Source organism: Bos mutus, chromosome 21 (genome assembly GCF_027580195.1).
Source record: "Bos mutus isolate GX-2022 chromosome 21, NWIPB_WYAK_1.1, whole genome shotgun sequence".
NCBI lineage: Eukaryota > Metazoa > Chordata > Mammalia > Artiodactyla > Bovidae > Bos > Bos mutus.
In genome coordinates, this window is record NC_091637.1 from 20,572,413 (window position 1) to 20,596,632 (window position 24,220).

The window sequence follows — 24,220 nt, forward strand, 5'->3', positions numbered from 1 at the left end:
TGTGTGGCTTATTCCTGCCCCTCAGAGGGGACCTGCGTGCTCTGCTCCCGCCCAGAGCTGGGCCGGGGACCCCGACCTCTGTGGGGGCTTGAGGCTCCTGCCAGTGGCCGAGTCCCTGGGGCCGCGTGTGTGGGGGACCCAGAGGGATAGATGGAGCCCCACTGCGGGGGCGTCCATATCCAGAGTAGGCTGAGGGGCCACCCTAGTCACTGACGGTCACCACAGCCTCTGTGGGATGGGGCACCCATGCAGCTGAGCTGTTATGACACCAAAACCCCATCACCCACACCTCTGAGCAGCAAGGACGAGCCTCAGACCCTCCTCCCTACTTGGGAAACGCCTCCCTGCCCGAGGGTCTGCGGACTCAAGATCCCGCTTCTGCCCAGCCTCTCATCCTGTCCTCTGTCCTCTGCCCAGAACAGAGGCCCCATGGCCCACTCCAGCCCCTATGGGATTTTGTTCCCTCCTTCCTTTCTCTCTCGCCGACAGGGAACATAGGTCTGGCTGAAGAAAGCTGTTCTGGGGGTGGAGAGGACAGGAGAGTAAGTGGTTTTTGAAAAGCAGGAGCTTTCTAAAGGCCAAGGGTGCTGGTTTGAGCTGCTCTGGTGATGCCTGGCACAGCTGTAGAAGCTGAGCCCTTGATGCCTAGCCAGTCGGGGCTGGGTCCACGGCCTGGGGAACCTAGCAGGGGCCGGTTGAGGCTGGGGTCCCCCGAGCGTGTCCCACCGGCCTGCTTCTCCGAGTCCTGTCTGTGCAGCTATGTAGGGGACATGACTGCTGTCCTGAGGGGAAAGTGATGCCTCTTGGGGTCTCCACTGAGGGCCCAGGGGCAATGGCCCCCTGCTCAGAGGCCTCCACCAGGGTGGGAGCCCCAGAGTTCACTGAGATTCACCCCAGCATCAACCCAGACTGCTGCTCAGAGGAAAGCCAGGCTGGGGACCCAGCAAGCCTCTCGGCACAGGGTGGGCCCTGGGGGCTTCGAGCAGCTCCAGGCTGTAGGAAGAGAGGCAGTGTCTTGAGCAGAGCGAGGGGGCCTGGACCACAGCCTCTGCTTTCTCTTCTGGAGAAAAACCACAGTTCAGCTGTGCTGGCTGATAAGCTCTGCTGCTTCTGTGCCTCGAGCCTGCCCCAAGGTTCTGAAGTTTTGAGCCCTAGGGTGGTCCTTGGGGCTTTGGGAGGGAAAACGGGCTGGGAGAGGAGGCTGGATTGTCCAGGGAAAGAGTACAGACCTGGATTCCTTATAATTTAGCATAGAAACTGGAGCATTTTCAAGAATTGAAAGGGAGTTGTCTTATTACACCAGGGCAGCAGATACCAATTGGGACTCCTCAGGGCAAACCGAGACGTATGTTACCCTACTTACTAGCATTTCTGAGCTGTGTGCATTTGGGCAATTACATAACCTCTCTGAATTCCAATTTCTGCATAAAGGCTGATCCTGTGTGCCTGCCTCCCAGGGCTGGTGGAGGGAATGTTGTTGTTTAGTTGGTAAGTCCTGTCCAACTCTTTGTGACCCCATGAACTGCAGCACACCAGGCTTCCCTGTCCTTCACCATCTCCTGGAGTTTGCTCAAACTCATGTCCATTGGGTTGGTGATGCCATCCAACCATCTCGTCCCCTGTTGTCCCCTTTTCCTCTTGCCCTTGCTCTTTCTCAGCATCAGGCTGTTTTCACATCAGGTGGCCACAGTATCGGAGCTGAGGGATTGAAGGAGGCCATTAAATTATGTGAAAATGCCTGAACAGCCCTCAGCATAGACTGGGCTCTCCGTTTGTTCTCTTTCAGAGAGGAAGGGGGCTCCCTGTCCTCGGAGGGAAGCAGGGACCTGTCACTCTCTGGAGGGACTTCTCGTGGGGAGCGGCCAGGGAAGGCGTGCATGCAGCTGGACAGTCAGATTCCAGTCTTCGCTGTGCCTTCCCGCAGGGTGACAGTGCGGCCCCAGGACTGCCCCATCCTCAAGCCGACCTGTACCTGGGGATGGTGGGCCAGTGAAGGGTCCTAGGCGGCAACTCCCTTGTGGACTTGTCCCCTCCCCTCCTCCCAGGTGGTGGTCTTTGGTACTCATGGAGGACCCCTCCCAGCACCTGGCCTGAAGTGGCTTTGCTTTCTGCCAGAGGTCCCAGTTTTGGCTGAGAAAGCCTGTGTACTTCTGTTCTCTGAGGTTGCCCTGTATGAACACAGCTGTTTTCTGGGAGGTCCAGGAAGAATTTAAGGAGGCTGCCTGCACTTCCTGCGGCTGCTCCTGGGGACTGAGAAATTGACCAGAACCTGTGCCAACCCAGCATTTTGAACGAGGTGGCGAGGTGGGTGTGGGACCTGCCTCTGCCCCTTGACCCCGGGCTAGCCTGAGGTCTCCAGGCCCCAGGTTCCTGCAGGGAGTGCCTCCTCTGGGCTTGATGACAGGCGTGGGTAGTGCTGCCCTGCTCAAATCCTCTGCATTTCACCCCAGGGCCCCCAGGCACCACCTTTGCCTGCCCCCTCCCCTCCACTGCCCTGGGAGCCCCTGAAGGCAGAGTGGGCACTGTGGAGAGGACAATTAGCTGAGTCTGGACAGAGGTGCCCAGTAGAGGACTGAATGAGTGCGGTCAGAGCTGGGAAGCAGTCCAGTGTGTGGCACACTCTGCATGGAGGCTGCCCCCACATTCCCTCTGTCCCCAAAGCCAGAGCTGCTGCAGGCGGAAGGTGCCAGATGCCCAGGTGCATGGTCAGCTCTCCATGGAGGCCTCAGGCCAGCAACATGAACCCTGCAGTCCAGACCACTGGCTACTTTGTTCTCCACTTCCTCCTCTCACCCCAAGGAGGCTCTTCCCGCCACCTGAATCAGGACTTGCCGGAAAAGTGGTTTCTGAAGAGGTCAGCTCCGGGAGGCATCTGGATCTAACAGCGCATGGCCCTCAGCAGACTTCTGCCTCCCAGTCTCCTCCATTAAACGAAGGCCCAAGGCCTCAGTGGCAGGGGGTAGGCATGCAGCTCCAAGGGTGACCCCTCGGGGTGGGTGCAGGGTCGGCCTCAGCGTCATCTTCGGGCCAAGGCCGCAGACTCCCAGCCAACTCCTTCTTTAACAAGTTTGGCCCAGGCAAGGGCTCCCCAGCTCTATCCTCTTGACAAAGGACAAGAAGTGGGGTACCCAACAGGTGTCACCAAGATTACACGATAGCTGAGAAAAGATGTCTCCAAAAATGAGGGGCTGGAACTGCAAGAAGAGGTGCCAAAATCCCACTGTAAGACTTTCTGGCTGATCAGCCAGTTCAGGGAGGGTCTTGACAAGTAAGGCTTCTTTGATGCTAAAGGAAGACACCAGTATTAATACATGTTTTCACACAGAACTTCTGACCCTTCTCTTGCAGATCCCAGATTTATCATCTAGGGCTGACAATTTCATAGGCAAATGAATGGCAACTTGTTGTTCTAACTGATATTTTAAACAAGGGTGATTGAGCATTTTTCACATATTTGTGGGCTGTTTGCATTTCCTCTTCTGAGAACAGCTTATTCACATCCTTTGCTCATTTTTCTACTAGCTCGTCTTTTTTTCTTAATGATTTGTAGGTACTCTTTATATATTATGGATATGAACCCTGTGTGGTGCGTTTTCTTCCCTTTTTTCTGTCATTTACATTTTAATGTTGTTTATGTTGTCTTCTACAAAAAGTTTTACAGTTTCAAGCTGTTCCGTTTGAATCTTTCCCTCTGGCTTCTGTGTTTCATGTCGTGCTTAAGATTTCTCTCAGTGAGATGATTCAGCTGCTGGTTCAGACATTCTGAGAAACAACGGCCACAGCGTTTGCAGTGGCAGCAAATTGTGCATGTATTTCAAAAGAAAATAAGAAAATGTTTATTGTAAAAAACCAGAACTGTCACCCCGAGCATTTATTTAAATATTAATAGATATGGGTAAAAATTTACAAATGGTATAACGAAACTAACAGCTTTATATTCACAGATGGTCAGATGCTGACAAACAAGAAATGAGATCTATGTACATTGAGATTTGGTTGTTACGAAAATGCATATGAAGGCTTCAGAAATGGTCTATTTATAGGCTTTGGTGGAGCCATAATCCCCAGTTTCCTACTGACTCCTGATGCTGCTTGAGAACTATGCGAAGTGGAACTGGGTCCGATTATGTTGGAGGGTTTAGTTTTAGAAGGTATCCTTCGGCATGTGTTGGACCCCCTAAAATGTGACAAAGAAAAGAGAAGTAAAATGTCAAATGAAACCAAAAGCGAACAGTCATTTTTATCCTAACCTGCATTATTGTGATTTAGTTGCTCAGTCATGTCCCAGCTCTTTGCGACCCTATGGACTGTAGCCCACCAGGCTCCTCTGTCCATGGGATTCTCCAGGGAAGAATACTGGAGTGGGATGCCATTTCCTTCTCCAGGGGATCTTCCTGACCCAGAGATCAAACCCGTTTCTCCTGCTTGTCAGGCAGGTTCTTCACCACTGAGCCCCCAAGGAAGCCCTTTAACCTGTATGCACTGTATAATCCATGCTTTTCCTTGGTGTGACATGTCTCTCCATTTCTGGCCTATGATGGCCCTGGGGTGAGGTAAGTTTCCTTTGCAATTCAAGGAATAAAGGACTGCTGCCCTTTACACACACTTGTCCTAGACGTGTCTTCCTAAAATGTCAAGGCCTCTCTGACTTGAGCCCAGCCCCAGCTGCCTTCTCTCTCCTCTCCAGTCTTTCCACCCGCCCCTCCAGACATCTGAGCTGAGACTCACATTCCCCACCTACTCCAACCACACAGAAAGGTGACAGCACCTCGTCTCAGGCCCCAGCGCCTGGACGACAGGCGTGGTGGGACTACTGCACTCCCACAGCCCAGAGGAAGGGAGCTTTGTGGGCGGGCGGAGGCGGCGTGGAGCAGGGGGCCCGCCAGTCTCGGGCAGGCTGCAGACATGGTTCCTGGGCGGGAGCAGCTTAGGGCTGCCATGTCTTCATAGGACCCTGTTGCCAGTGGGTCGCTCGCTTGTCTACACTCCAAGGTCTGCCTGCTCTCACCTTCCACTCGCTACCTTTAAAACAGGTTGAGGAGCCCCTGCCACAGTCTACTACAGAGGCCTTCCAGCACCTCACTTCCCCCATTGATCTGAAGATAACAGCTTTTCTCTCCCCACCGAATAAACTGTTAAAAAAAAATCACAGGGCCAGTGTGTTTACAAGGCTAACAGCAGGCAGCATTTGCCACAGAAGCTTGTCCCTAAACCAGTATTTCCCGTCGCTTTGCAGCCAGGCTGAATTCCTGCCCCGTGTTAATTTCCGGTCATCAGGGCACCCAAGTGGCCCGGTGTCAGGGCCATCAGTCTGCTGATGATATTTTGGTGGGGCTGAGTGAAAAGTGGTTTTTCAACATTTTAAAACTCTTGCTCGAGGGCAGTTTTACTGCAGAACTGGTAAAGATCTGCTAAAACTAGCAGAGAAGCAGCCTTAAATCTCCCTATGCTGATTTCCTGCTGAGAAATTAAGCCCCGAGAGAAAACCTGCTGCTGATATTGATTTACAGAATGAATCTGCCAACTGCAGCCTCCATTTTCACCAGAGCCATCCATTTCACTGCCACTCAGGGCCCAGAACACAACCAGTTCATTGTGTGTTGTTCGGAAGATGTGAAACTCTGAGGGCAGGGTGGGGAGGTGAGGGCACTGGCAGGGAGCCATGTTGATCCCGTGGCCGCTCGGGGCCCCAGCCAGGTGAGCGGCCCAGACACGTGGGGAGCCACCACCTTGCAGAGTGGGTCAGTGGAAATGTGGAGAACTGGGCACGGAGACAGCGAGGCTGCTGCAGGGTAAAGCAGTATTACACAACTGCTGCTTTTCGCCAGCAGGGACTAGCAAAGAATCCTGCCGTAAACACACAGGCTAATTAAAAACCAGCATCAAAACTGTGCTGGCTTTGGGACAAGTGTGAGTTTCTCTGTGCTGCTGAGTTCAGTCACTAAGGCATATTTGCGACACCCCACAGATTGTAGCCCACCAGGCTTCCCTGTCCATGGGATTTTCCAGGCAAGAATACTGAAGTGAGATCCCTTCTCCCAGGGATCTTCCCGACCCAGGGATCCAACCTGCGTTTCTTGCACTGGAGGCAGGTTCTTGACTACTGAGCCACCAGGGAAGGCCCTTACCAGCTTAGGTTCCAGGCCACAGGGCAAAGTGCTTCCCTCCGAAAAACAACAGTTGCGACAGCACTAAGGGAGACAACGGTCTGCTTTGTTCTAAAGCGCAGCAAGAGGAGGCCATGATGGAACCTCCGCGGGCCACGTGCAGCAGTGCAAGTGCTCTGGGCAGGCCTGGGCGAGCCAGTGTCCAGCCCCACCTGTGAGACAGGGGCCAGGCCAGGGGACACATGCCTTTCCCAGGGGAAGCTTCAGGAAGCCCCCGTGTCCTCAGCGTGAGTCCCAGGGAGTGGGACAGAGGCCTTGCAAGGTCTTCTACTCTGTGTGAGTGCCTGAGCAAATGAGTCTTTCCCCAAATGGGGAAACAAGTGAAGAAATTAAGAAAACGTCCCCACGGAAGGGCACTGGTGGGTCACTTGCACATCAAAACCCACAGAAATTACTTAGCCATAAAAATGAATGAAATCCTGCTAGTTACAATATGTGTGGACCTCAAGGGAGTGAGCCTAAATGAAATAAATCAAATACTCTATGATCTCTCTCATAGATGGAACCTAAATACATATGAATATTTAAACCAAGTTCATAGATGCAGAGGACAGACTGGTGTGGTGGTTGCAAAAGGCATGGATGGGGTGGGGTGTAGGATAAATGGGTGAAGTTTAAAGTTTAAATAGAATTAAAATAGAGAAATAAAACCCACAAAGTTAAACTAATATTTACTAATGTCTTTAATTTCTGTCCCCCGACAGAAGGATTAGCACATACAAGATGTTTGTTTGCGGACTTAAGCAGAAAATGACAGCTTGTTAACACTGCCTTCTTTTCTCTTCTCCACTCAATTTTTGGTCTTTATTAACCCGGAAGGAACAGAGGTAGAAAAACTGCAAGAGGAAAACACGATAGCCTGTGCAAGTTTACTGAGTTCCCTTTTCCTATGTTTCTGTCAACACCGACGGATGCTCGCCATCCCACCAGACCTGACCTAGACGGTGAGGGCAGAGGACGTTCTTGAAGAAGATGGGAAAGAGCAGGGCAATGATGAAGAGACAAAAACGCTCTTCAGATCATCACCCCGGACCTGACGACAATGCTTTGTTCCGCCTTGGTGAGCAGACAGCATCCCAGTGCTGGGGCATCCCAGCCCCGGGGGCCAGGCAGACGTGGGAACAGGGAGATGGCAGGGCTGCACTGACCTCTGCGGGGTTCCAGTCCTCACCTCTTCTCTGCTACCCTGCTAAGGTCGGGAGGCTGGCCTCCCGGCTGCTACTGAATGACAGGGGTTGTGCGGGGCCTCCAGGTGGACGCCCTGCAGATGCTGCAGCAATAAAAGCAGTGTAGCAAGTACTGGCGGGATCATAAGAGTCATGAGGAAACAAAAGCCTTTTGTTTATTCAGCTAGCGAATGACTTACGGGCTTCCCTGGCGGCTCAGTGGTAAAGAATCTGCCTGCCAAGCAGGAGATGCAGGTTGATCCCTGGGTCGGAAAGATCCCCTGGAGAAGGAAATGGCAACCTACCTCCAGTACTCTTGCCTGGAGAATCCCGTGGACAGAGGAGCCTGGCGGGCTACAGTCCATGGTGTTGCAAACAGTTGGACACAACTTAGCAACTAAACAACAACAACATGGTTTACAGTATTTTAGGTGGAAAAGTCTCTTCAGTGCAAGTGTAAAAAAAAAAAAAAATTTTTCCCCCCTTGAAGGTAAGGTCAAAATTGGAGCTTTTTTACAAACTAGAAAACTTCAGTGATAGTCAACCTAGGAGCAGATATAAAAATCCGCAACAAAAAAAATTTTTGTTTTGGATCAAAGCTTAATCCTGACTCCACGAGTTGGACCAGGCAACACTGAACAACGGCTTATTTTAGTGAACACTGCAAAGCAAAGCAGGGCAGCCCTGCTCCCTTCTATCCTCCCTTCCACCCGACACTGCAGACAAGGTGGCAGAACCTACCCTTTCGTCCTGGAACCACTGAAACCAGTTCTTCTCCTCTTGGCTTTTTGGGAGGCTGGCATCCTTTTCCTCTTTCTTTCGTTTCTGGTTTTATTTGCAAAGTAGTGAGAAGATATGGGTGCTTCCTCATCCGACTCCTCAGGAGTGTTTTTTCTGGTGCCTCTGCTGCTGGAGGGGCTTCTCCGTGGGGAGGTGTCCTCAGCTACAAAGGACAATACAGACATTTACTGACGATGCCGCGCTGACAGTCTACGTGCAGACGCACAGCACAGGGCGCAGTTCAGCCGAGGCCCTGCTGCTTTCCTGGAGCACCCCGCCACTTGGGTTCAACCATCCCACAAGAACCTGCTCTTCTTTTATTTCAGAAAGCCCCAAAGTCATCAATGGCAATTCAGTTTTAAAGAATGGGGGGTCAGAATTCATGAAGAAAATAACCAGAGAGTCAGGTTTATTAGCTCACTCTCTGCAGCCCAAGTCCCTGCTATTGTTTGTGCCATTAATCCCATTAAGCTCTCTGAAAAGTAGAAAGTGCTAACTAAAAGACAATTTATTAGTTTACATATGCTGAACATCTTTAGAGAGATAGTTACTTAGTAGTGAGTGTCGGAAAATTCTAGACTGTATTTTACTTTTCTTTGCATAATAGCTGTGAATAGTTTACATACTGTGCAGGAAATGGGCCTGTACAAAGCACACATTTGCAAAGAAGATGGTAATTTCCATAGGTATTTGCAAGCCAAGGCACTCCCAAAGCCTGAAATCTCCCCACCAACAGTGACTGGGTCTTCATTTCTGAAGGTACTTCTGGGCTGGCCTGGTTGGTTTTACCCTCGGGCTACCCTGCCTCACTGCGTGCTGGGAAGGGCGAAGAGCTCAGTCCTTCCAGCTGTGGGACTTTAGGAAAATGAAAAACCTCGCCCCTGTCCACCTCCAAATTGGGTGTGGGGAAGTCCCTGGCGGTCCAGTGGTTACGACTCTGCCCTTCACTGCCCGTGGGTCTGGGTTCAGTCCCTGCTTAGTGAACTAAGATCCCATAAGCTGCATGGCGTGGTCAAAAATAAAACAGGAAGGACTGAATGACACCAAATGGGCGAAGCTCTTCACTTAGCATCTCTCCCTCAGTAAGTGGGGTGGTCACCACGGCGATTTCTGCACAGCTGCCCTGTCTGACGTGGGTAAATACCCTCCCAAACAAGGTGCTACACTAACCAAGCGTTAAGTTCCCACCAAGAGTTCAATGTGTCTGAAGTAAGGCTTTTATGGAATAATTACCGTACAGAAGAATTAACGAGAACCTGACTCTTCGTGCCAAGGGATAAAAACGACTGTGGAGAGACAGAACGCGACTCGCTCGTTTCTCACCCCACTACCATTTCCCTCAGCCCTGGGAAGGACTGGAGTCACAGAACAGTTCTCTCGGCTCGTATGCATCACGATACCCTGGAGGCAGGCACCTGACTCCTGCACCTGACCTATCGCCCACAGCAGTCTTTGTTCTCCATTTTCCCTGCATCCACACTTTCCATCGTGATGAGCTCTGTTATCAGAGGTGCTACACGACAGGCCTCACGCAGCCTCTGGGAACGTCCATGAGGATGCACTCGCTCAGGCAGCGCCTTTCAACGCTTAGCGACAGTAGAGGCTCTCGTGTTCCAGTTACATGTTCATTTTCCAAAACATTTCAACTTAATCTTTAGACATGCTTTTCGGATAACACGTTCCTTCCTCAGATAAGGAAAGTGAAACACGAAAAGGTTATTCGTGGCCTGCCAAGGATCACACAGGGGGATCAATCTGACCAATCTGCAACCGGCACCCGGGGCTCCAGGGTCCTCAGGCGCTTGCTTTAACAGAATCAACAAATGCTGGGCCCATAGGCCCTCCATTGGGTCCTATTAGCAGGTCTGCTAACTGGCACCCCCAGGGGACCTAAGCACCAGTGTTCTCTATGAAGTGCCTGGCACCCCACCGGGGTCTGCTCAGAGCACTTGGATGTCAGTGTGACGAAGTGTAGGAAGCAGTGACACAACCCAGAAACCACACAACTCTAATCCAGTGAGAGGCACTGCTTAACATTAAAAGAGGCTTTTGGAAAAACACGTATTTGGCTGTATACTGAACCTGGCAATGTCCACTCAGAGTATTTCTGTAATATTGGAATCACTTCAGCACCATATTTTTCCAGTTTGTCTTCGGTAACACCATCAATTTGAAGCAAAACCTCAGGATCAGAAGATAAAGATTCTGTACATGGGCATAAAATTAGAAATTTAAATTACCACCCAGAGAAAACCCACTGGATTTATGCTCATTCACCCATTCAGCGCCTGTGTGTTAAGTGCCAACTGACTGCAGAGCGCTGGGTACACGGGCCAATTTTCTACAAAGGCAGCTAATGCCAACAGAGGCAGCAGACAGGCCCAGAGGGCAGGCGCCCACCATCGCATTCCAGCAGCAAAGGTGCGTGGTCAGGGCAGAGAATAGGAGGGGGTCGAGGACGTTGGGGCGAGCAGAGTAGGGGGGTATCCGGTCTTTGCTCTCATCCACTGTTCACATTACAAAGACGAGTCTAGTTGCAATTATGGGGATCCTTTGTTTGCAGAGAAAGCCCACATGTGTGCTTCCTTCCACCTCTGACTTTTCCCCTGCACTCCTGACTTGCATCCACTGATCAGTAAGGCCTCAAATGAATTCTCACTCCCCCCTCAACCCAAACCTGTCCTTCCTCTGGCCTTTCTGCACATGGGCGAGGCAAGTAGGCCATTAAGAGTCCTCTGAGCACAGAAGGCACGTGAGTCTTACAGCTAGACAAGTCTGTCGTTGTAAATACCACTCTGGCTGCTGTATGCAAAATGGACTGTAAGGGAAAGAGGAGAAACTGGAGCCCTGAGGAAGCTGCTCAGGGGCAAGTGAGGATACTGTGAACTAGATGGAGAGAAGCAGCAGATTCGGACATGTTTTGGAGGCTAGGTCTGTAGGATTTATTGATGCATTGGCTATGGGGAGCAAGTGAGTATTCCCCACATATTTGAGTTGAGCAAAGGGTGGATTTCAAATCCGTGATTCTCGCATCATTTCTACATTTAGAGGAAAAAGAACAGACCTGTGGGACAGACCAGGGGGTTAGCAGAAGATAAAGTTAGGGAGGCAAGGAGAAATGCCGATCCCTGCAGGTTCCCTGGGGGTCCAGTGGTTAATGTTTGATCCCTGGTCACAGAACTAAGGTCCTATATGCCTCGGGGTGTGGCCAAAAAAAAAAAAAGAAATGCAAATCCCTGATAGAGTTTGTACTTTATCTGAAGAACTGCTGGAGCTTTAAAGAGTACTTAGAAGATTAAAATGAGTATCATGTTTATATCTGGAGTTAAGGAGTCCAGTTAAGAAACTTCAGTGAGAACCTAGGAACGAAATACAGTATTTTATTGATTCTAAGACATACACTTTTTTTTTTTGCATTTTGGCATTCCTGAGGTCAAGCTGCGTCTTACCAGTGCAGATGGTCAGATGGCAGCTGTCCAGCGGCTGTCACCGCCTGTGCACGTGAGAACATAGTCACAGCATCAGTCAACAGCACCACTGCAGTGCTGGTTCCTCACAAGTTGAGTTTAACTGCACATGAATTGTCTTCAAAAAGACTAGACTGGGATGAGCACTGAGAAAATGATGTGGGGACGTCCCTGGTGACCCAGGGGTCAAGAATCCACCTTCCCAGGCAGGGTACACGGGTTCAATCCCTGGTCAGGGAACTAAGATCCCGTATGCTGTGGGGTTGAGCCACAACAAAGACCCAGGGCAGCCAAAAAGAAAAAAATAATAATTAAAAAAAGAAAATGACTGTGAATGCAAAAAAGCTCAGACATGGAGTAATGGGGAATAAATGTGGCATTAACAAAGCAAATGATTTGTTCTGGAGGAGATGACAATTTCATAGTTTCTTGTAGGCAACAACCAAGTGCTTTACATGACTTGTGTTGCTAAGAGATGTGTGCCCATCTGTGGACAACTTCCTGGTATCATTAAGAAAACACCACCATCACATTGGAAGGGGTGATGGGGATTTTGATAAAAGTTTGGGGGATATAGTGGAACATGCTAAAAAGGCTGTATCACTAACGTCCCTGATGACATGAGGGAAAAACAGTGACAGCTGAGTCAAAAAAAAGGTTCAGAAGAGTCAGGCTTTGAATGTGAATTTTTACAAGTAGTTAAATCAACCTACTTTGACTTATGCGTTTTTCCACAGAGGCACAGTTATGTATGTTAAAAATATAAATTAACTAGAATACAACTCTTTCAATAAAAGTACTGTGTCACAATTTAATTAGCAGAATTTTTTTCTTTCTCAATAGTCCATAAAATAACAACGTGGCATCTTAGAGTTGATGAGATACTATAATGACCTATGGTGGCCAGAGTGGGAATGGGAAAGAGGGAAGGTGGTGATTATGGGTTTTTATAAAGGATAAGCATGGAAGGAAATGTACACTCATCATCAGTCAACTACTGGCCAACTTATTTTCCAGGGACTTTACTACAAGAATTCTGGGTGGAGCTATCTGAAGCCATGGGGATAATTCAGGTCAGCAAGTATTTATCACAAAATACTTAAGACACAGCCATGTGCTAGGTCTGGATTCGGAGAAACATAAAACAAAATCTCTTTTCATAAGGAACTTATGTTTTAGGAATGTGAAGCTAAGGTCCTCACGAAAACAAAACAAAACCGTGTGCACAATTCATTAAAAATAAGGCAGGCAAGTAATGCACACAAAGTAAGAGACACCTGGTATTAGCAATTACAATTATCCATATCTTAACATGGAGCATTAAACCAAAGTATAAGATTAAAATTATATTAATACCATATGTCTGAAGAACAAAGTACTGTGTTTATCTTCAAGAATATATTTTATTTCAAGAATGAGTTTAAAATTGTTTGAGCTTTCAATTCAGAGATGAAAAAGACTGAGATACACTTATGCTCTTGATGAGTTCTTTATCAGGATTAACTTTGGCCCATTCATTTATGCTGTGCAGCAGGAGACACACACATACCAACCTGCGAGCTTCTTGAGAGTGACGGTATTAAAAATATTAAAGTAGTGGACGCCAAAAACTTTCCCCAGAGATTTGCAGACTTCTGTAAGTTCTCCAAGACATTTCTTCACCACCTCTTCCCTCTGAGACACCTTTGCCACTAACGCTTTTTGTTTTTTCACACTGCTGGAATTTTCCGTTTCCATAAAGTCTACCTTTGTGAGAGAAAAACAGAGCACAAGAGTGGGTGTGTGCATACTTGTAGCCAAACAGAGGCTTTATTTAATGCTTAATTACATTTCTTGGGGTCAGGGTAGGGGTATTTCTGTTATGTCAAGTAGATAGTAAGTCTCTTGGGAACAGGGGCTGTCCATTCTCCATCTTCACATTTCCAGTGAGAGCACAGAAAAGCTTTTTAATAAATGTTTACTTAATGAATATATGATGATCTAATGATCTGATAGCCCATATAATTCATTTTGACAAGTATGACATTACTTGGGCTCAAGTTTAAGATCTCTTTCTAAACTAAGAAGAACAGAATATGTTCATATAGGGCAGTACATGTAAGTTCAATGTCCATCAGCTCATCAGCTTAGGAAAAGACACTTTAACTCACAGTAATATATTTCTATCTACTGTTTGGGAGATAATAAAATCAACATTTAAAAAATCATACCTTTAAATGCCCATTTAGTACGGTTTGTGCTTTACTTCCGAGCATCACATAGGCAATTGCTTGATCATTGGCATTGATATATAAGTCTTCATCCAAAATCCTGTCAAGTATCAGTTTTTTAAAAAGTCTTTCGGCATTGTGTCTTGAATAAGTAGATCCTTTTCCAAATATTCCTGACTGAATTTTTGCACTCTTACTCCCTGGCAAGAAGGTACAAGAAGTTAGACTAGTAAATATAGGTATATCATAACTGAGGGCTTCCCTGGTGGCTCAGATGGAAAAGAATCTGCCTGCAAGGCAGGAGACCCGAGTTCGATCCCTGGGTTGGGAAGACCCCCTACAGAAGGCAACGGCAACCTACTACAGTATTCTTGCCTGGAGAATTCCATGCACAGAGGAGCCTGGCAGGCTACAGTCCACGGGGTCCCAAAGAGACAGACATGATTGAACAACTTTCCCTTTCACCATAACTGTAACAAAAGAAGCTAAAAAAAGTTATTTATGGGGACTTCCCTGATGGTCCATTGGTTAAGAAGCTGCCTTCCAGTGCAGGGGACATGGGTTCAATCCCTGCGTGGGGAACTAAGATCCCACATGGCATGGGGCAACGAAGCCCATGAGCCACAATCAAGAGCCTGCAGGCCACGACTAAGACCCAATGCAGCCAAATATATATATATATATATATATATATATATATATATATATATTTAAAAGTCATTTATGGACAGGTCTGGATAAAGGGATAGACAACTCTTCTTCAGGAAAACCTATGGCACAAACAGACACTCATTTCCATCAAGTAAGAATATTTGAGTAGAATTCTAAAATAATTTCATGTACTTCTCTTTATATAACAGGCATTGACCAAACACAGCAACAGAATTCAGTTGGTCATTTTAGGATGCTGCATGTACAGCTTATAAAATTATATGACAGCAAACAAATCAAAGACAAAGTTTATGTCAACTTTAATAGCTTCACATGACTGCTGCTGTATTAGGATAACTATGCATTGTTGATCTGGTTCCAAAAAATTTTTTTGACAATCAACTTTATAAATATCTCTGATCCTGTGATGAAAGTGCTACTCCTTTACAATCAAAGCATTTAAGTCTACACATTCTGTCATCCTCACAGATGAAACCTATATAAACTCCAAAACAAGAGCACAGCATTCCAGGAGGCCATGTACTTCCCTCCTCCCCCAGGGGGCTGACTGAGAGCTCCACAGAAGGCTGGATACTTGGTTTCACATCCCAGCTGCTGTGATGACAAGTGTCTGTTTTTTTTTTAAATCATAAGCAGTTATTTTTTTCTTTAATAGCAATCTATTTATGAAGGTTGGAGAAGGAAATGGCAACCCACTCCAGTATTCTTGCCTGGAAAATGCTATGGACAGAGGAGCCTGATGGGCTATAGTTCCGTGGGATCGCAGGAGTCAGACAAGACTTAGCAACTAAACCACCACCACTTAAGAAGGTTGGTGACACTGATTATAATCAGAATTAACAGCTATATTTTGTAAGGCTTTAGCTCTATTGTAAGAGCTCCAAATAGTTATGTTACTGTAAATTTCAGATGGCTTCTGGTCACAGATGCTGAATGATGCAAGTTTTACTTCTTCAAGTGATCTGGACATAAAGGACTACTGCTCTGGTAAAGGCCTTGGTGACATGGACCCAGTGCTAGTGCTGAGGGTAACTAAGAAAGCTGGATGGAACATAAACAGTTTTCTTAAAAACATACGAGAGCTGATAAGAAACTGAAGTATGTGTCAGAAAAATGTCTGACTTAGCGATCTTTCTAGGACCCTACGTGAAAGCTACAGAGATGCAGATGAAGGTGTACTTAAAAGGCTATTTATCACACATTCTACAGAATGTGAAAACAGAATAGGAAAACAGCGAGTTGGCCAAAAGTCCACTTGGAGTTTTCTGTAAGATGTTATGGAAAACCCCTAACAGACTTTTTCACCAACCCAATATGTCCTACAATAAAGCTATTAAAACATATTTCATCAACCTGATAAAATATAAACTAAAAACTACTTCAAGAGAGTAAAAAAATTTTAAAGTGCTTATATTATTAAATAAAAATGATAGAAATTATACATTCAATATGATAAATATGTAATTGTGAGCAAACGTATTAAAATATTAGTAGTTTTTTTTCTGGAGTTTGTATTTTTCAGTTCTCTACATGTAATAATGTAGAATGATTATGTATCATTCTTATAATAAACTGCTTAACCTACAACCCTTTGTGCTCCCAAACTAGAAGGCAAGAATCCAGAAAGGGGGTCCAGCATTAAAGGCTACTTTGTCCTGAGAAATGTGTGGATCCAGAAGCAGCAGCTTAGAAACTGAGCAAACCACCTCCCTTCCCCAGTGGAGGCTATTCGTGGTTTAATTGCTTTAGATTTTAAATTAAAGTAATACATGCACATAGGGAAAAATACAGTACAGGAGGGTTTGTAATTAAAAGCAACATTCCTCTATTCTACCCTTCCCCTCCCTAGTCTCACTCTTTTCCAAGTCAATTGCTTTTTTAAAAATTTAAATTTTTTTTCTGGCTGTGCCATGCAGTATGTAGGATCTCAGTTCCCCGATCCCTGGTCAAACCCCTGCCCCCTGCAATGGAAGCGTGGAGTCTTAACCACTGCACTTCCGGGGAAATCCCAAGGCAATCACTTTTTAAATGGCTTGTTTTCAGCTCTTCTGGTGGTTACCACTCATGGAACCCACACTTCTGCTGTCATTTCAAGCCATCTGTATACTCCCCTTTTATTTTTATCTGTTTATTGGTTTTGCGAAGGCGTTCTCTAGTTGCGGCGAGCAGAGCTACTCTTTGTTGCAGCGCATGGCCTTGTCATCGTGGTGACTTCTCTTGTGGAGCACAGGCTCTAGGTGAACCTACGCCCTAACAGGCCCGAACAGGCTCTAGCGCACATGGGATCAATAGCTGCAACTTGAGGGCTCGAGAGCATAGGTTTAGTTGTGGTGCTTGAGTTAGTTGCTCCACAGCATGTGGAATCTTCTTGGATCGGGGATCAAACTCATGTCCCCTGCATTGCCATGGCAGGTGGATTCTTACCCACTGTACCACCAGGGAAATCCCTATTTTTACTTATTCTACTTGCATTCTTATATCACCAGGATTAACCACTATATCCTGTCCTGTTCTCTAACCACGTTTAAGTCTCTAAGTTGACTCTGCTGCTTATCAGCAGTGTTTAGATTAGGACAAGCTTCCTTTCCCTCTCAGAACTCCTGACTCTTGTGCAACTAAGGAGGATGTTCACTGTATCCAGACAGATTATTTTGTACATTTTATCAATTACGCAAAACGGTGTGGCCACTTCCTTCATTTTCTAGTTGACCTCCGCTCTCTTGTATAATCTTTTCCCCGGAGTTTCTAAGTGCCTTTCTCCTTTTGTTGTTGAGAAGTAACATTTGTGGCCTTTTCTGTCATCAAAAAGAAAAAAAAAAATTCATTTCTTGTTCTTTCTCTATATTGCGTGGGACTTATTTTTCCGACTTTCTGTTAACAATTTCTACAGACTGCTTCAGGACAATCCCCTGGAGAAGGGCATGGCAACCCACTCCAGTATTCTTGCCTGGAGAATCCCATGGACAGAGGAACCTGGAGGGCTACAGTCCACAGAGTTGCAAAGAGCTGGACACAACTGACTGACTGAGCATGCATGTAAAGACTGCTTACTGTGACTCTGGGATTTCTTCTCCCTGGACCCATGGGTCTGTTCCTGTTTATGGTATAGATCACATCATCTTCTTTGCCTACAAGTCTCCAGGGTTGCTGGTATTAATATGATGTCCTTTGATTTTGGTTGTCTTTTTCTTTCCAAAGCTTTTGGGAGTATCTTTGAAGGGGTTCAGAATATGCCACAATGGCATCAAAACTATTCTGAGCAGAAGGTATCTGAGCTCCTGAAATCTATCTGCCAAAAAGCAGACACTCCCCAAAGAACTCAATTGTCTTAAATCCTAGCCCCCGCCCCAGCCCTGGAGCAACCAGAAGACTGACTCACATCATCGGAGATGAGAACTTTCCATACAACACCCAGACACTGTTACAAAAATGACCACGTGTTCCCCTCCCCTCCCCCACCATCTTTCTCCTAAGGGCCCTATGATCCGCCCCCTCCACAACATTTGTTTCCTCCTAACCCTTCCTGCCTCTCCTTCCCCTTTAAAATGGTAGCTAAGCCTCAGATTCTAATGGCTCCTTTGAGTCACATTTTCCATGAATTCCCATTACATGTCTGATTAAATCTGTCCTTTCTCTTGCTAATCTGCCTCCCCTAACTACAAGAGAAAAGGCTTTTCCTCCCTAACATCGCTTTACTCTTGGTATTCTTAAACCTCATCTTATAAAGCATTTATTTGGCATTAAGCAGGCTTTTTTTTTTTTTTTAATTTAAATTTTGGCACACCACACAGCTTGCGGGACCTCAGTTCCCTGACCAGGGATTGAACCCAGGCCATGGAAGTGAAAGTGCCGAATCCTAACCACTAGGGAACTCCCCCAGTGGGCAATTAAGGCTTTTTTCCTTTTCGGAGAAATTTCCTTTTATTGTTGGTTTATTTCCTATTTCAAAATTCTGTCAGATTTTACATTTCCTAAGAATTGATTTGTATTTTCTCTCTCACATTTTCCATATATTTTTGCTGAGGTCTTCAGAAAATTTTCTTGATGTTATCTTCCAGCCTTTCTACTAAATTTACTTTGTTAATCATTTAAAAATTTTAAAAGCTCTTTCTCCATCTTTGTTTCTTTTCCATACAAGTGAAAGTTGTTTAGTCATGTCTGACTGTGACCCCGTGGACTGCAGCCCAACAGGTTCCTCTGTCCATGGAATTCTCCAGGTAAGAATACTGGGGTGGGTTGCCATGCTCTCCTCCACAGGATCTTCCCAACCCAGGGACTAAACCCATGTCTCCTGCATTGCAGGTGGATTCTTTACCATCCAAGACACCGTAACATTCTATTATTGTTTGTCTTTGTGAAGATACTAATGAAGAGTTCCCCTTCCTGTCTCCCCAGAAGTACTGCCTACTTTCTAAATTACCTCTATCCCCAGGATCAAATATGTTACTTCTTTGGCCTTTCTCTCATTTTTCTTTGTGGCACGCAAACTCTTAGTTAGGGCAGTGGGCTCTAGTTCCCTGACCGGGGATCGAACCCGGATTCCCTGCACTGGGAGCACAGAGTCTTAGCCACTGGACCACCAGGGAAGTCTCTGGTCTTTTCTTGATCGTCTATTTATATTTATTCTTCAGGGACCAGATTAAACTTTTTAAGTGGATTTCTTATTATTTTGTATCAATGTCTGTTTCCCCCCAAATTTCTCCCTTAAAATGTAATGTCCAGTTATCAGGTTTGTTTTAGGGTAAATGCGCTGGTAGCCCCCAACTTGGCTGTCTTTCTGCTCCTCAAGCAGTTTGTTTATCTTTGTTCTAGAACGAGTTGCAGGCTGGTACTCCATGCAGTTCTTCTGTGAGCAGACTTTCTTCCAATTGTCCCCTCCTATTTGGAGCTCCCCTGCTTTCACTTCTACCCCTAGGTCTCTAGGACTCCAGGTTCGGGGCCTGGGGACAATGGCGTTCCGCCTGGTTGACAGTCCCTTGGCTGTAACTTTCTCCTACATTTATTTGCTCTGTGATTTATTGAATTTCATTCCATTCATCAATATGCTTTCATCCATTTTGTAAAAGATTTTTAAAACTTCTAATCCGATGATGGTCTCTTCCTGGTTCTTTATGCTGTTATGGATTGAATCCTCCTTCTATTTCCTTGCTACTATTTTAAAAGGGCCTCAAGGAAGAAAAAAGAAGACAGATACTTAATGCTCAAGCTGCCGTCCCAAACTAGAAGCTCACTCACTCAGATGAAACTCCGTGAGCTTTCTTTTTTTTTCATTTGTGAAAACTGATTTTAGTGACTTATATAAATTCTATAAAAATAACTGTTATAATGCATAAAATGGCTTTTCCTTTATTACTCTAAAAGGTTTTTATTCTAAAGCCCTTAAATTCTTTAAGAAAGCGACAATAGAGCTGTTTCTATGTAACTGTAATGACTTCTTTAATGTTCAAATTTAATTGATGTAATTCAAACGATAAAACAGCTGACTTACCCAAGAAAATGTCAACCAGCATGTTCATAGTGAACCTCCCAGAAGGACCTATATGCTTTATATTTCTTGTTCCCTGAGATGAACTGTGTTCTTGAACAAATCTTACAATATTTTTCACATCTTCAGTCACATCTTTTGTCTTAAAATCCTATGAATAAAAAGAGATTACCTTTTTATATTTATTAGCTTTTACTGTTATCTTTATAATTAAGATAACAATACCTAGATTGCTAGGGTTTAATACTAACTGAAACAGTCCCACAACACGCCATTCCCACACTAAAACCAAGAGCAAAAACTAAGGAAGTTGCAAATGTCCTTCTTTTCTAAGTTTTTATATTAATCTTGTGTCTAGAACAACTAGCAGTCTGCTCTATTTCATTAGTTTCACAGACTGTTACCGGAGAGCACTCTGTGGGTAGAAACATTTTTTTCCCCCAAAATCCTTCATATTTTCTCTGTCACCTACTGTATGGTGACCTCTGGAATGAAAAACACTGTCTAACCATGCAAATGTATGAGTTCTGATGTCCTTTGGGTCTTTGGTGCCACAGTCAATCCTTTTTGTTATTTCCAGTCAGTTTCCTTTATCATAGCCCTCAGTTCAGTTCAGTTGCTCAGTCGTGTCCGACTCTTTGCGACCCCACGAATCGCAGCACAATAGGCCTCCCTGTCCGTCACCAACTCCCAGAGTTCACCCAAATTCTTCTCCATCGAGTCGGTGAGGCCATCCAGCCATCTCATCCTCTGTTGTCCCCTTCTCCTCCTGCCCCTAATCCCTCCCAGCATCAGGGTCTTTTCCAATGAGTCAACTCTTTGCATGAGGTGGCCAAAGTACTGGAGTTTCAACTTTAGCATCATTCCTTCCAAAGAAATCCCAGGGCTGATCTCCTTTAGAATGGACTGGTTGGATCTCCTTGCAGTCCAAGGGACTCTCAAGAGTCTTCTCCAAGACCACAGTTCAGAAGCATCAATTCTTTGGCACTCAGCTTTCTTCACAGTCCAACTCTCACACTCATACATGACCACTGGAAAAACCATAGCCTTGACTAGACAGACATTTGTTGGCAAAGTAATGTCTCTGCTTTTCAATATGCTATCTAGGTTGGTCGTAACTTTCCTTCCAAGGAGTAAGCGTCTTTTAATTTCATGGCTGCAATCACCATCTGCAGTGATTTTGGAGCCCCAAAACATAAAGTCAGCCACTGTTTCCCCATCTATTTGCCATGAAGTGATGGGACCAGATGCCATGATCTTCGTTTTCTGAATGTTGAGCTTTAAGCCAACTTTTTCACTCTCCACTTTCACTTTCATCAAGAGGCTTTTTAGTTCCTCTTCACTTTCTGCCATAAGGGTGGTATCATCTGCATATCTGAGGTGATTGATATTTCTCCTGGCAATCTTGATTCCAGCTTGTGCTTCTTCCAGCCCAGCGTTTCTCATGATGTACTCTGCATAGAAGTTAAATAAGCAGGGTGACAATATATAGCCTTGACGTACTCCTTTTCCTATTTGGAACCAGTCTGTTGTTCCATGTCCAGTTCTAACTGTTGCTTCCTGACCTGCATATAGGTTTCTCAAGAGGCAGGTCAGGTGATCTGGTATTCCCATCTCTTTCAGAATTTTCCACAGTTTCTTGTGATCTACATAGTCAAAGGCTTTTTGGCATAGTCAATAAAGCAGAAATAGATGTTTTTCTGGAACTCTCTTGCTTTTTCCATGATCCAGCGGATGTTGGCAATTTGATCGCTGGTTCCTCTGCCTTTAGCCCTCAGGTGTCTCCAAACTCTGCCAACCATTTTTTTCCTTTGCTCTTTGAATTTTATTTTATTTTCTTTTTTGGCTCTGCTGTGTCTTCATTGTGGGTTTTCTCTAGTTGTGCTTGGTGAGGGGGTGGCTCCTCTTCATTGCAGCGTGCTGGCTTCTCATCGCAGTGGCTGCTCTTGTCGCAGAGCACAGGCTCTAGGCGTGTGGGCTTTGGTAGTTGCAGCACAAGGGTTCAGTGTCTGTGGAGCACGGGCTTAGCTGATCTGCAGCATGTGGGGTCTTCTTGGACCAGGGACTGAACTCGAGTCTCCTGCACTGGCAGGTGGACTCAGCCACTGGACCACCAGGGAAGTCCCTCTGCCTTCCTCTTGGAAGTCCCCATTACTATGTGATGCTTTACTATCATCACATCACAGGATTGCTGAGCACCTGCAGTTCTCAGAAGTGGCATCGTGCTTCTGTATATGAGTCCCTCTACCTGCTAATCCCTGCTCAACCCCCACAGTCCTGAAGACAGGTGGGTTTTTCATCCTATACTAACAACTGGTAGTTATTCTGAGGCTCTATCTGGCATTGTCACGAGAGAGTGCCCCCATTGCTCTCTCCAACCTGACTCCTGTCTTAATTCTTGGTGACTTAGTACACAGAAATGATTCTCCCACATGTTGGCCTTGGGCAACTTGATCTCCTGTGCTCTAGTGATCCCATTCTCCACAAATGTCGGCCACTCACTCTAATGGTCACGCCCACTACCTTAGTCTTACTAATATCAGCAACACTCTGTTCTCTGACCATCACCTCCTACCTTTCAAAATCAGGCCAGCTAGTATGCTGACTCCAACAATCCTCTGGGACTGCCTAGCCATTGATCCACACTCTTAGATGTTCTCTAAGTACTAAGATATTCAGTTGATATCCCAGAGCCAATCTTTCGCTTTTTAAAAAAAATTGTAACACCACCTTTCACACAACAGCTTCAACTCCCTTGCCCTTATGTCTCCTAGTTTGACAAACACATTACATCCCATTCTCCACCACTTCATGCCTGTATCTTTGTAGCTACACCTGGCTGGAGAAACACTTGGACAACTGTGCTGTTTTCACTTTCGACTTCATGGCTTCACTGACTTGATGGACATGAGTCTGAGCAAGCTCCAGGAGCTGGTGATGGACAGGGAAGCCAGGCGTGCTGCAGTCCATGGGGTCTCAAAGAGTCAGACACGACTGCTGAACAGAACTGACTTTCACTTTCAACACAGGGCCACAGATCTCAAGTGCACCCTTTGGTGATCATGACAGGTGTGTGGTCTATCTTCCTCCATTCTCTTAGAATAGGAGTCAGCAAATTATGGCCCATGCGCTATACACCTGCTTTTGTAAATCAAATTTTATCAAAATACGACCACGGAAAATCGATGTATTTATTGTGCTTTATGTCCCCCTTTGGGCTAAAATGGCAGAGTTGAGTAGCTGGGACAGAGACTGCCCACAAAGCCTGGAATGTCTGCTCTCTGGCCCTGTAAGGTAAGCCTGTGGACTCCTGTCTGATTTCACACTCTTGCTTCCTGCACACACCTTGCTTCCTACTTTGCTGAGAACAGTGAATCGATGGGAAGCAACTTTCGCAAACTCCCTCCACTACATCTGTCACCAGCGCCTCTCCCACATTTTCTCTCCTCCTTCCTGTTATTACAGATGAACTATCCAGGCTACTGTCTGAACCCATCTTGGTGCCCTCGACGAGCTCCCAGCCCCCCTCGCCACCCCAGGGACCCTGCTGCAGCACATCTTCCTGTCCTCACACATCAGTTTCCATCCTCTGTAGGTGCGTTCCTTTCAGCACACAACTACAGCATTTCTCCTATCTTTTCTTGACTCCAGCTCTCCTGGCAGATATTGTTTCTCTGTTCATCCCTGAAACAAAACTTGAAAGAATTTTCCATAAGCACACTGCCTCCAGCTTTGCCCCTCTCCACTGTAACTGGTCATGTCCAGGTCCCGTATTTCTGTAGGGCTACGTTCGTGGGGACGTCTTGGTCCTTAAGATATGGGGCTTGGCAGCAGTGTATGGCCAGGCAGCACTCCCTTTTCCCTGAAGCTCTTCCACACTTAGCTGCCTTGCTCTTCTTCCTACCTCACTTGTTCTCTTTCCTGGGCTCCTTTCCTAATTCTCCCTCTTCTCCTCAGGCTTTTGAAGCACCAGGGCTCGGTCTTTCATTTTCTTTTCTTCCATGTAAACAGAAACCACTGAAGGTTTCACCTGCTTTTATGACTTTCAATTCAACCCCCGGGCCAAGCACTTCCAGCTATGGTATCACCAGCCTCCTTCCAGAATTCCTGAATCTAAGATAAGAGTGTCTAACTCACTGTGTCCCAGGCCGAACTCCTGATCTTCCCTGCCAATAGGTCTCCTCTGCTGAGGGTTGTTCTACTTGGCCAGTCTCTCCGCCCTCCAGATAATGCTATGGCTGGCTGTTACCTTTCCCCTGACTAACTCTTAGCC

The 24,220-nt window shown here is 46.2% G+C and overlaps 1 protein-coding gene across 2 annotated transcripts in view; it reads right to left on the bottom strand.

The window, feature by feature from the left end:
* Positions 1-3,855: 3,855 nt before the first annotated feature.
* BLM (BLM RecQ like helicase) overlaps positions 3,856-24,220 on the bottom strand; it is a 92,528-nt gene continuing 72,163 nt past the window's right edge. Inside the window, exons 17-22 of one of the 2 annotated variants that reach the window (XM_005887156.3) lie at positions 19,951-20,098; positions 13,791-13,990; positions 13,134-13,326; positions 10,196-10,318; positions 8,075-8,276; positions 3,856-4,177 (exon numbers count right to left, since the gene is read on the bottom strand). In XM_005887156.3, the coding sequence (XP_005887218.2) occupies positions 4,000-4,177; positions 8,075-8,276; positions 10,196-10,318; positions 13,134-13,326; positions 13,791-13,990; positions 19,951-20,098 (1,044 nt within the window). In that variant the 3' untranslated portion in view covers positions 3,856-3,999. Of the gene's footprint in view, positions 4,178-8,074; positions 8,277-10,195; positions 10,319-13,133; positions 13,327-13,790; positions 13,991-19,950; positions 20,099-24,220 lie in introns of those variants that run through there. The other variant, XM_070358321.1, reaches the window with a different exon arrangement.